Raw genomic sequence first — 12,495 nt, 5'->3', positions numbered from 1 at the left:
TCTTGGTCACACCTCGCCCCACTCCCTAGCACTTCCAGGTCCCTAACCTTTCCCTGGGGAGTGCACCTGCCCTTCCTCAGGGCTTCTTGTGAGCCATTACAGTGCTGTGCCATAGGACCGTTTTGTAGCCAGGATGCTGCCTGTAGAGGAAGCTTACAAGACAGGCTCAGAACTGACAGCCAGGGGCTGGAAGCAGGCCACATCCAACCCACACGTGTGTTTTGTTTGGCTTGCAAAGTATTTTTAAATTTTTGAGCCAACAGTAAAAGGTCAGGTGATTTCACATAAAAATCCACATTTGTGGCTTCTCCCATAACTTCAGACAATCCGGCCACATGGGGTCTGTGTTCCCGAGTAACAGGAGGCTGGGTGGGAGCTGACCGGCAGCTGTCTCCTTTGGGCAGGGCTTGTGCTTGTGGGCTTGCCATGGACCCCACCAGGCCTTCCATCACTCCCTGACTTGGAGGGCCCCTGAGCAGCCACCTCCAGTTAAAGGGAGGGGGTACTGTGGCCAGACCTCTGGAGGCCCCTTCTCCTTCCTGCTTCCAACCCATTGGTCCCCCAGACCATGGCAGCCCGAGGGGTCTTGACCCTTCAAAGGTGCCACTACCCTCTACCCTCAGGGCAAAAGGCCAACTGCTCAGTATGACCCCGGCTTGCATCTCGGGGTCCTCTCTCACCTCGCCCAGCCAGGTACCTCGTGCCATCCCATCTTCTACCTGGCCTGAGCTTCCAACCTGCCACCCACCCCTTGCCCAGCACATGAGGGGTGATTCAGGATTCGTAAGTGCTGCTTCAGCCATCGTTCAAATCAAGACCCAGCTCTGCCTTTGCATAGGGTCCTAGGGAATGGGGTTTGGACCCAGCTGCATTGCTGGGAAGGTCTCAGAGCCAGAACTGGGCTCAAGACAATGTCCAGGCAGCCACAGGCCTGGCCCATCACCTCCTTCAAACTGGGCTTGGCCAAGGCCACAGAGGGCGCTGATGGCCTGGTGAGCAATAGCAGCTGGCTACCCAGACTCAGGTCAGGTGTAGGTGGAAGACCTTTCACCTCTCTCTGGGCAGGTGGAGGTCCCCGTCTGTCCTTTGTGGTCTATATTTAGAGCCCGGGGAGGACATGAAGAGGGTGTAGCCTGGCCAGGTTCCTGGGTCACTTCCTGATAGCAACGTCACCATTCCTGGCCTGCCTGGCTCCTGGGCTGGCCTTCTGTGGGCGAGTGAGCACACACCTTGGCAGGAGGTGATACACCTGGGCCGGGAGCGTAGGCCGAACCCCACCTCCTCTGTTGCTGAGTTCCTGGGAACCTCCAGGAGCCTCCTTCTCTTCCTCCTCCTCCTTGGGGGGGAAGGGGTTTTCCCATGGGGCAGGAGGGTGTGCTAGGAGTTGGTCAGGAGGCAGAAAATGAAGCATCCAAACTTCTAGGAGACTATCCTGGGTGGAGGGATGTGACATCATCATCACCCCTAATCTCTGATCTCACAGGGCGTTACCATCCTGGGGCAACTAGAACAAAATACATCAACGCCGGGAGCCATGGAAACAGCCCAGGACTGACATGCCAAGGGTTCTGGATCAGCCTTGAACTTGCTCTGGGGGCTTCCTTATCCTCCTCTGGAAGTGGGCGCTCACCACCCCTGACACCAACTCCCAGGGTGTTGGGGGCCACCCAGAGGAGCACAGTGATAAACGCCGTCCAACACCGTGGGGAGCGGGGGCCACTCTGACAATGGTCCCCCCACTCCTAGAGTGCTCCTTGTCCAATACCCCAGGCTGCCCGTCTACCATGTGATGCCTGGAGGTGAAGGGAGGGGAGGATAAAGAAGCAGAAGGGGACACAAATAGGTAGAAATGCAAAAGAGCCTGAAAACACAGAGCACAATGGAGAGAGGGCAGCAGGAGAGGCAAACAGAGTCGGAGGCTGGGGTCCCGTTCTTCGCAGGGCCCGGGTCCAAGCAGCACCGGGCACAGGTGGCCGAGGAAGAGGCCTATAGGTTTGGGAAGCTCTCTCTTAAGAGCTGAGGCCTAGGGCAGCCCAGGTGGCTCAGCGGTTTAACACCGCCTTCAGCCCAGGGTGTGATCCTGGTCGGGTCCCATGTCAGGCTCCCTGCTTGTAGCTTGCTTCGCTCTCTGTCTGTCTGTCTCTCTCATAAATAAATAAAATCTTAAAAAAAAAAAAAAAAAAAAAAAGAGCTGGGGCCTAGGGATGCTTCTCTCTCTGCCTGTGTCTCTGGGTCTCTCATGAAATAAATAAATCTTAAAAAAAAAAAAAAAAAGATCTGGGCCTAGATTTGTGTTCAGGTCCCTGCTCTGCATCTTCCTGGCCTCAACTTCTCCACCAGGAGGATGGGGTGATACTAAGCATGCCATCGCCTGGCTCTCAGGAGAGCAGATGATAAAACAATGCACAGAAGCCCTTGGAAATTTGAGAAGCGCCATAGGAATAGGAGCTGCTAGGACAACACCTGGCTACCTGGCAGTAGCCGCCCAGGTAAGGGGCAGGTGGACAGGCCAGCCTGGGTGGGTGCACATGGCCACCACTGGTTGTGCCCCCTCCTCTCATATCCAGACTGGGGGTGGAGATTCCCAGTGGCTTCCAGCCAGGCTCCTTCAACCAGTTCTGAGGGAGGGGAGGCGGTCAGGGCAACCACCTCCCGGGCCCGGGCGGGCCCTGGCTGTGACCCACCTGGCCTCCTGGCAGAGGCACCGGTTGCCCTGGAAACTTACCTCGGTGGCTGCCGCTGGCACAGGTGCCAGCCAAGGTGTGGGGCTTCGGAGGGTGGTGCGGCGGGTGGTGGCCCAGCGCCTGGCGGTCACCACAGAGACACAGGCAAAGAATACCCAGCCCTTCCTCACCCTGGGCTCAGTGGACCCGGCTTCCCGGGCCATGGTGGCACGGGAGCCAGGCAGGGGTTGGGCTCCTACCCTCTGCCAGTCTGTCGGTCTGTCTGCCTGTCTGCCCTGTGGCGTGGAGCACCCAAGTGCCTAGGCCTGGTGTCACCCGCATGGCTGTCATACCTGCTCCCATGATGGGCAGGGCAGGAATTCCCGCTTGTGCCAGGCCATGGGCCAACCAAGGCTGTGCAGATGGAGCTCTGTCCTGAGGTAGGCCTGCAGCTCCTGCTCACACTGGCTCCTCTTGGGGTGGGCCCAGTTGTCTCTTTCAATACCCCAAAGCCCCAACCCCATTCCCCCTGCCTGCAGGGAACTCATCACCCAGAGTCAGAAAGGTGATGGGTAGGGGCACGTGGGTAGCTCAGTGGTTGAGTGTCTGCCTTTGGCTCAGGTTGTGATCCTGGAGTCCTGCGATTGAGTCCCACATCAGGCTCCCTGCATGGAGCCTGCTTCTCCCTCTACCTGTGTCTCTGCCTCTCTCTCTGTCTCTCTCATAAATAAATAAATAAAATCTTAACAAAGGAAAGAAATAAAAGAAAAGAAAGGTGGTGGGTACAAGTCACTGACATCAAAACAAGGCTCAGCCAGTAGGGCCACCGGGCAGGTGTGAGCCCAGCTAGGGGCTACTGGGGGAGCACAGGTGACCCACGCTTAATCCAGCTACTGCTTCATTCCCAGCACTGTGTGCTCGAGCTCCTCTGCCCTGGCACCCAGGCACAGGATCTCATTTTAAACTCCAAGGACTAACTGAGGGTTGCCAACTGTTTATTCTACTAAGTAGAGTAGTATAACACCAAAAACAAACAAACAAACAAACATCAAAACCATCACTCCAGAAAAGACACCACCAAAGGTAACTAGGAGGATGTAGCATCAGAAATACCGTTCATTTAGGAGTCGTTAAATGGATACATCAGCTTTAAGAAAAGCTAACAACCTTGTGCCCATTTTGCTGCAAACCACTGACGGGTCCAATACACCCATCTGACAAATGGAAAAACCAAGGCCCAAGGGGAGCAGGGACTTGCCCGAGGTCTCACAGGGAAAAGCCAGGCTTGCATCTGTCTGCAGCTCTGCAGAGCCCACAGATACTCCTTCCACCAGTGTTCAGAGCCCAGACCCCCAAACCCAGAGGTCCTAGGGCAAAGATAGAGGCCGAGTCGCTTCCTTACCCTGCTGGGACCCTGGCTGGGTGGACGTCCTGTGCCTGGCTGCCAGGGGGCTGCGGGGGCTGAGAGCAAAGAGGGCGTCACAGGGGTCCTGGAGCTGGCCTGCAGGCACATCAGGTCCCACAGCTGTGGCGGGGTGGCTGGGGCCCAGCATGCCACCCTGACACAGAGCCCCACCAGCACTTGCTCTACCTCTCGGAGTTTCACATCCTCTTCCGGTGGCTTTGTGGGATGCGGGGGACCCGGCTGAGCGGGCTGCTCCGAACTCAGGAGCCAAGACCTGGTTCCTGTCCCCACCCAGCCCTGCCTCCCCGTGGGACCTGCAGGTTCCTCTTCTCTCAGAGCCTCGGTTTCCTGATCTGTTATGGATGTGGGGGTGGGTGGGAGAGAGACGGAGGCTTGCAAACATGAATTCTTCCCAAGCCCTGACTTCATTGCCTCTCTTGACTAAATTCTGGAATTCTGATCACTGGGCCCCAGAGGTCATTTCTTTTATGGAAGAAAGAATCTCTGTGGGTGCACATTGGAAATCTCTGGGATGTGGGCATCTAGGGGTGGGGGGCTGGGTGGTTCCAAGTGGAACAAGACCCCCGTGCCACCCTTGTGCCTCCAGCCAGAGACCTGGCTCCTCTGCACCAAAATCCCTCCAACAGCTTCTGTCCTGCCCAAGTTGTCCCTGTTGCCTGCTGGCTGGCACCCCCCTAAGCTCGCCTCTACGCAGGCAGCCCCTACTGATTCTCCTCCGGCCACCATGGCCTCCTGCTCACGGTAATACTTAAATTAACCCTGACCTTTGAGAAATAGCAGAGGCGACTGGGCTCTGAATCAGCCTGCTCTGAGACCCTGGGCCACTGGCTTAACATTACTTACTGATTCGGTTTCCTCATCTGTAAAACGGGCACAAGGGTGCCTGGGGATTCGGCAAGAGCTCAGGAGGGGCCTGGCTGGTGGCTGGCACCCAAGGGATGTTCAGTCTGATCATTCCCGCAGTCACAAGCCTGCTCTAGTGCCTGGCACATAATAAACACTCAAGGGATGTTGGTGGCTACTGTTGCTGGGCTCCATGTCCAAGAACAAGCTCCAAATGGCAATCTGAGGCCTGTCCAGTGCTAGCGTGGGCCCTGCAACTGGGTCCCAGTGGATAACTCAGAAATGTTTGTCTACAAGGCTGCAAGGCAGCCCTGGCCCCCAGGAAAGGGGGGTCCAAGAGGGCTGGCAGAGGCGCCAGGTCAGGTCCGCTGCTCCACAGCAGGCACTCCCCACCCCTAAGGCCAAGGTCAGTAGAGCGCCAAGGAGGGAGATAGCCCGGGAGCACGCAGGCTGTTCACAACCTCAGCCATTCAGCCCTGGGCTGTGGCTTCCTGGCTGTGGGACCTCGGGCACTGCTTGATGCAGTCTGGCTGCCCTCTGTGTGTGCCAGCGAGTTTTGAGGGGCATTAGATGAAATGAGGGGCTGGGAGGGCCTTTCCTGAGGCTTGGCCTCCTCATCTCAAGGTGGGTCCCCGGCCTCAGTGCTGTGGGAAGGGTCAGTGGATGGGAAAGTACTTCCAACTGGGTGAGTCCATTTGGGGGTGCGGGAGAGCTTTAAGAGGTCCGTGGAGGAAGCCTGCGTTATGGGTGGGGTGGTGTAGGGAGCCCAGCAGGTGTATCTGTGCATTAATGTCTCTGATTCCATAAGCATTTATTGAGCGCTTCCCAGGTACCAGGCTCCTTGCAAAGCACCACATCTCTTTCTGTAGCTCTCCAGTGTCAAACAAGGCTCTGTGCTCTTCTCCAGAGATTCCCCCAGCCGGTCACACCTGTTACCCTGCCCTTCCCCCAGGCCAGCCTTCCAACACAGGTCAGCCTGGCCTGAGGACCCAGCCTGGATCTATTTCTTTGGGAGCCAGGCCACCAGGGCAGGGCTTACCAGGAAGGCCCAGGCGGCAGGAGACCAGCTGCCAGCAAGAAAAGCGGGAGCCCTGAGGAGGCGGGGCGTGTCCACCCCTCCTCCCAGCCAAGAGGGGGAGAGCAGAGGCGCCTTTGTTCCCTGCCAGTCTGGTGTCACCACATGGTGCACCGCATCACTGTCACCGCCTGGGACGAAAGGCCAGCCACAGAAAGCCAGGGCTCTGGGGGCTGGGGACTGTTAGGGGCATTCCACCTGCACTCCTACCACGTTGCCACCTCCTGGGGCTGGGCCCACTGAAGACAGAAGCACCCACAAACGTTTCTCATGCACCCATTGTGCACAGAGCTCTGTGTGGACTCTGCATCGGGGAACCTTCACACCATCGCTGAGATGCTTGTCCCAGGATGCGAGGTCTTGTGACCTGCCCAGTCCTCGGCCCTGCCGACTATACCAGATGGCCCTAGGATAATGCACCTGGCCAGCCACACACAAGCCCAGACATAGCAAAACCCCACTCCGGAACATACATGCATGCGCAGGCATGCTGCTACTCCCCGCCACCCAGACCCAAGCTGTTTGGCAGGGGAGGGATTCCTGGGTGGGCCTGATGCATTCCACATCTGGGGGGTTCCTCTCACCCTTTGTGGGCTCCTGGGGGCAGGCCCTAGTGGGTGCAAAGCACATTGTTTATAAACACTACATGGCTGTCGCTAGGAGCTGTGACTCAGAGCCAGAGTAGTGACTCTTTTCGAAGCTGTTTACCCGGCACAACATCCTGTCCAGGAAGCAGATAGGAGAGGCTTGGCTGGCTCCAGCTCCTCCTTCCTGCAGCCTCCTGACCTGACTTGGGGTCCCGCCGGAGGAGGCGTGGGACAGCCCAGCTCCCTCCTCCCCTCATCTCTGGGGACCTGTGGCCCCTCATCACAAAGTCACTGCCAGCCTGGCTCTGATAGGTCAGGTGACACTACAGCCTTGCACATGAGAGAGACCAGCCCTCAGAGCTGGGAAAAGGGCTCAGAAGCAGGGTACATCTACTCTGGCTCCCCTTCCTCTTCAGCTAGTGAGAGGCCCAGGACCCAGTGCACTGCAAACACCTACTGCCCTACAGCCAAAGGCAAAAGCATGCCCATGCCTAGAAGCCCAGGAAGCAAAAGTGGCTCCTGACCCCCTCTTGGCCCCTGGAGCCCAGCCTGGCTCTGCCTTTGACGCTCCTTGATGGGGGGCAAAGCACTTTTCCATGTAGCATCTGTCAGACAGATGCAGCCCTAGTGATCACCTCTGTTGTAAAACTGAGAAGACCAAGGCCCAGTGAGAGCAAACCACTTGCCCAAGGATGTACAGTAGGGTCAGTTTCAAGGCCAGGTGCACACCTTGGCCTGTTGACCCCTAATGCAGCTCAATGTCCTCTACTCTGCCCCGGGTTAAAGATCACACGTGGATTTGTTCCTGGCAGCACAGGTGGGCTTGGGGCTGCCGGGTCCCTGCCAGCAGGGTGGGTGGTCTGCCCCCCGTATGAGGCCCAGCTTGGGATTCCAACTTAGATTCCCCCCGGAACTCTGCCCCTCTAATACAGGGTCTAAGCTGGAGTCGGGGACCTCCCCCGCCTCAACATTTCTACCATTCACTGATGTGCCAGTATAGATATGATTTGAGTTCACGATGCATGAGGCAGAAGTACAGGTGATCTCAGGGACAGGAGCTTGGGGACCCATCAAACTCACCCAGTCATACAGGAGTCTGGCTTAGAGGCTGGTGCTCTCAGCTCTTTACCTTAAGGGCAGAAGGTGATTCTATCCTCGCAGTGCCCCTCTGTGGGCAGGGGACCTCTGCCTTCATAGAAGAGCTGAGAGGGGCCAGAGGAAAGCCATGAGGAGACCCGGACACCCCTCAGATGGTGGAGTCACAAGAAACACCTGCCAGGAGAGCTGGCATGGAGAAAGGTAAGGAAGGGCTAGTTATTTTGGCAGCTGAGGCTTGGCCCTCCTCCAGGCAGAACAGTAACCCAGCGGTAGGTGGGTGGGCTGCTCCAGCTGCTGATTCACCCACCGCCCAGGGCTCCCCTCTGCTGGCTGCCCGCTGGCCAGCCCTTTCTTACCAGCCCACTGAGTCACACAGGTTGCCAAGAAGCTGAGGATCCGAGAATTGAGGCCCTGCCCCAGCTGCTCTGGCTTGGCTCCACACCCAGCAGGATCCAGCACGGCCAGGAGCACCACCAGCCCCCCTCCCATGGCAGTCGGCAGTGGAGGACAGCTCCCTGCCCCTTTGGGCCTGCCCCCAGGCCCATCTCAACAAGGAGCCTAACATCTAACCTTCAGGATTAGAGCTGGGGCTCTGGGTAGCCAGAGCCCAGGTTCAATCCCCCCATCCTGCTGTTTGCTGACCCTTCTCCTCCTGGCTTACACATGGGGGTGGCCTCTGCCTCCAAAAGATTGAAATATTGGATGGAAGAGCTGAGGATAGGACCCGGCATAGGCCACATGTTCAAAAAAACATTACCCTGAAGTAGCCTAGGATGCTCTGAGTCAGGAATAGCTGATACTTAGTAAAATGCAATAGAAAGTCCTCCCGGCAAAGTCAAACTGCCACAAAACAGTTTCAATTTATCCCACATCCCTGAGGACCAGTAGTAGTCTGTGGCACACCATCGCAGGGCATGGCAGCCCCAGGGCACAACCAGAGCATCTGTGCTCAGCGCCCCCGAGAGTGACTGAGCCCTTGCTCAGGGTCAGGCTGGGTGCAAGTGCCGGTGTTACACCAGGGAGCAAGACAGGCCCAAGTTGCCTCTGGTCCTGGGGTATAAGAAGTAAGATGTATGTTGGAAGATGAGTATGTCACAGAAGAAAAAACAGAATTGGGTAAAAGGGTTTGAGCATTCTGGGCCATTTGATAGGGTGGGCGAGCTAGAAAGCACCATGCAGGGGTAGACTCTAGAAGGGGGTTAATGAAGCAATTCACAGAATGTGGGCTGGCTCTGTAAGCCCCTCCCCCACTGGGCTCTAAGCTCCCTGGGGGCAGCAGCCACATCTGTCCTGCTTACCCCTCATACCCAAGAGCCAGAATGATGCCTGGCCCATGACGCATCCTCATAACTGCTAACGGGTAGGCGGATGACTATACCGCTCGCGTATGTACACGTACCCTCGTAGGAGCAGAAAGAGCGCTGGCTGTTAAAACCAGTGTGTTTTCAGTTCTTCCCTCTTTTTAAAAATTGGAAGGGGTGTAAGCTCCTTGAGAGCAGGCGGGGACTCTGTTCCCTGATGTATCAATGCCTGTAGCCAGTGCCTGGCTCTCAACAAATACCCGGATGCCCAAGTAAATAACCTCGATGGTCCAGACACTTCCTCCAGTGTCAAAGTTCCTGGATTTGGAAATATTCAGAGTTTGGGGCTAAAGAGTGGCTTGTGAAGAGATCACCAGGAAAGCTTCCTGGAGGAGGCAGCAAGGCTGGAGAGGAGCCCGAGGGATGGCAAGGAGGAAGGGCACAGGAAGGGCAAGGCCTCTCTGCCAACCTGCTGTTCGAGTGCTTTCCAGAGAGGGAGGCTAGGAGCAGAGCCTGGAGGCAAGCCAGGCTTTCTGGGAAGCAGGAGCCAGGAGGTTCCCAGAAGCCAGCCTGCCGTGAGATTGTCAGGGTGGGGAGGCAGGCAGGCAGGCAGTTCGGCTCTGGTTCAACCTGGGGTTTTTTTTCTGCTTCTGAAATTCCTGGCACAATCATAGTTCTTGCGGAATGGGTCTCTGCTCATCGGGTAAGTAGAGGTTGCTGGGCTGTGGTCTGGCCTGTGTGAGAAGCCTGCCCCTGTAGTACAGGCAGGGCTGGCTGAGGTGGGGTGGGTAAGGGGGAGCCCAGCCCACAGTCAAGCCCCTGTGCCCGGCAGGGCCTGGTCACTTGGGGCTTCAGGACTGGGGGGAGTTGGGACAAATGGGCCCTTGTGGTGAGGAGGCCACCCGCCGTGCCAGGGACACTGTGTGCCCGGTGCCACCACCCGCCCGCTGCCTACATGCAGGGGGCCCGGGGCCTGGGAAGCAGGGCTACCCTTTCAGAGGGGGACCTCCTGAGCTGCCCTAGCCTCTAGAAGGGAGCCGGGGCTGCAGCTGGCTGCCGGGAGGTGGTGGGGCTGGTGCCTGCCGTCCTCTTTCCTACAGTCTTTCCGCAAGGAAGTTTCCCTAGGCCGGAGGAGACAGGGAGGATGGGGGCAGGGTCTCGGGGCTAAGCAACGATTTCAGAGGCACAGCCTCTGTACCCCCACCCCCTGACCCTTTGCCAAGCCCATGACTTTGCTCCTTCCTTGGTTTCTCCTCCTTGGGCAAGGTCCCTGGGCCTCTCCCTTCTGCCTCCACCTGCTTCTACATGGGAGATGTGATGAAGAAGGCCCGGCACCAGTTGGACGCCCCTGCCAGGGACCCCTCCAAGGGCTGTACAGATCTCCACACCACCATCAGGCACAGTGCTGAGCGCTTGAAAGCCTCCCCAACCTTGTGAGCTGTGCACACTTAATAACCCCCTTTCACAGACGAGCTACCTGCTACGGAGATGTTGAGGGGGCACGGACACGACTTGGGCCAGGCGCTTTGAAAAAGCAAGGTGCAAACATGCGCACACCTATACACACCACTGCTGGCACAGGAACACATGTGTGCACTCTCATGCCATATGTGCATGACTCCCCCCACCCCCATGCTGTAATCAGCCATGTGTTTCCACTCGCAGCACACGACTCCCTTCACACGCAGGCTCACTCGGCCACCGCTGGGCTCATCATGCACACCGGTGGCACAAGACGACGCACGTGGTCACATATTCACTCAAAAGTGCACGGTCACCCAAAGGCTGCCCTGCGTCCCCAGACCCAGTGCGCATGCTCCCTCAGGGCCCGCCCCATGCCTGCTTCTGGCAGGGCTGGTGAGAAGGGAAGGAGAAGGATGTATGTGCTTTGTGCAAGGATTTCCTGGCCCCACATGGCTGTAAAGGAAACTCCTTGACATACTTCAGATTTGCAATCCTCTGGTGCCGGGGGGAGGAGAGGGGGGCAGGCAGGTGACACTGCCAGCCCAGCCCTCCCACGATGGGCACTGCCTGCTTACCCTCAACTCACCTTGCTGTGGAGCCCACGGCCGTCCCCTGTCCAGTGCCTCAGGCCAGGTGGACCGCCTCACCCTGAGCCAGTAGAGGGCCAAAGGGCACCCCCAGGCAACTTCCTGGGCAGTATACACCCAGCACACCCTAGAACTCTGGCCTCGGGGAGGAAGGCGATCCAGGTGGGGCTCGCCTTCAGGTGTGGCCTGGCAATCTACTCAGCTTCTCTGGTCCCCCATGTCCCCTCCTAGAAAAACATATGGGTTCAGCTCAGGGCCAGCCCCCAGCTCCCCAAGGGCAGTCGACACTGCCTGCCTTCACAGCTGGTGGACCACACCACCATCTGCCTTCCTTGGAGGGGAACATACATTTCCTGCCACCTGCAGAGGGCTTGCAGGTGAAGGTCCCAGGTACTCCAGGAACGGTTCACACACCTTGACATCCATGAGTCCACAGGTGAGGCAGCCAAGGCAGAGGAGTTGAAGTAACTACCTGACTGGGCTCCTCTCCGCCACCCCCCAAGCCCAGCCCAGCCCAGCCCAGCCAGGTGCAGTGAGTGGAGCAAGAATCTGGCAGATTCAGTTTAGGTGGAGGCAGCTCCCAGGGCTTCAACATCTGGTCCTCCCCACGCATCCTTGCCCTCCCAGTTTTGACCTGCACCTTTACAGGTAAAGGACCTCCTGGAACGGAGGCCTGCACTCCGCAGGATCCCAAGGGGGCAGGGGCTAGGCTTCCGGACTCAGCCCCTCACCGGCCAGGACCACGCCCTCCCCACCGCAGCGCGCGCGCAGGCCAGGTGGGCACACCTGGGACCGCAGACGGTGTGCCTTCCCCGGGGGAACCCATTCCGGATCCCAGCCCAGAAAGGCGGAAGAACCCGCGTGCCCTCCAGCCCCGGGGTGGATCCCGCTCTCAGGCCTGGGAGGTGGTGCCGCGCTCTCCCGCAGCGAGCGCCGCCGCCGCGTGGCCCTGCCCCCACCCCCGGCCCCGCGGGGCTGGGGCTCACCTCGTCCGCCCGCACGCTCGGCGGGGCCACCAGCATGAACGCGGACAGGGGCTGCACCCCGCCTGGGGCCCAGGGCAGCAGCGCGCCGCCTGCGGCCGCCGGGCGCCCCGCCCCGCTCCGGGCACTGCCGTCGCCACCGCCACCCACCGGCCCGGGCCATTGTCTGCGCCGCCCTCGCCCCGCCCCTCCTCCCGCCGCGCACGAGTGACGGGCGGCCCGGCAGAGTGGGCAGGGGCGCGGCGCCCAAGCCACCCGGCCGGAGCCGCCGCCCCCAAACCCAACCCGCGAGCGGGCACAGTGCCACCCGAGCCTCCTCCCCACGCCGGACGTGGGCACCCCCCCTCCCCTTTTGACGGATGGGGCCTGGGGGGCCAGGGGGTGGGGTGATGGCCCAAGATCAGAGTGAGTGAATGGTCAAGGTCAGACTGGAATCCCGCCTCCCGGACCGGTGAGGGGGGGTGACCC

The 12,495-nt window shown here is 58.9% G+C and overlaps 1 protein-coding gene across 4 annotated transcripts in view; it reads right to left on the bottom strand.

Annotated features, from left to right (window-relative positions):
• RALGDS (ral guanine nucleotide dissociation stimulator) overlaps positions 1 to 4,217 on the bottom strand; it is a 28,779-nt gene extending 24,562 nt beyond the window's left edge. For 2 of the 4 annotated variants that reach the window (XM_035720327.2, XM_035720328.2), the window contains exon 1: positions 4,066 to 4,217. In XM_035720327.2, the coding sequence (XP_035576220.2) occupies positions 4,066 to 4,176 (111 nt within the window). In that variant the 5' untranslated portion in view covers positions 4,177 to 4,217. Of the gene's footprint in view, positions 1 to 2,725; positions 2,928 to 4,065 lie in introns of those variants that run through there. The other 2 variants (XM_035720329.2, XM_035720330.2) reach the window with 2 other exon arrangements.
• Positions 4,218 to 12,495: the final 8,278 nt, after the last annotated feature.

The sequence above is a fragment of the Canis lupus genome, chromosome 9, assembly GCF_003254725.2.
Source record: "Canis lupus dingo isolate Sandy chromosome 9, ASM325472v2, whole genome shotgun sequence".
Lineage (NCBI taxonomy): Eukaryota > Metazoa > Chordata > Mammalia > Carnivora > Canidae > Canis > Canis lupus.
The sequence above is the reverse complement of the archived record's forward strand: the minus strand, read 5'-3'. Positions and strand labels throughout refer to the sequence as shown.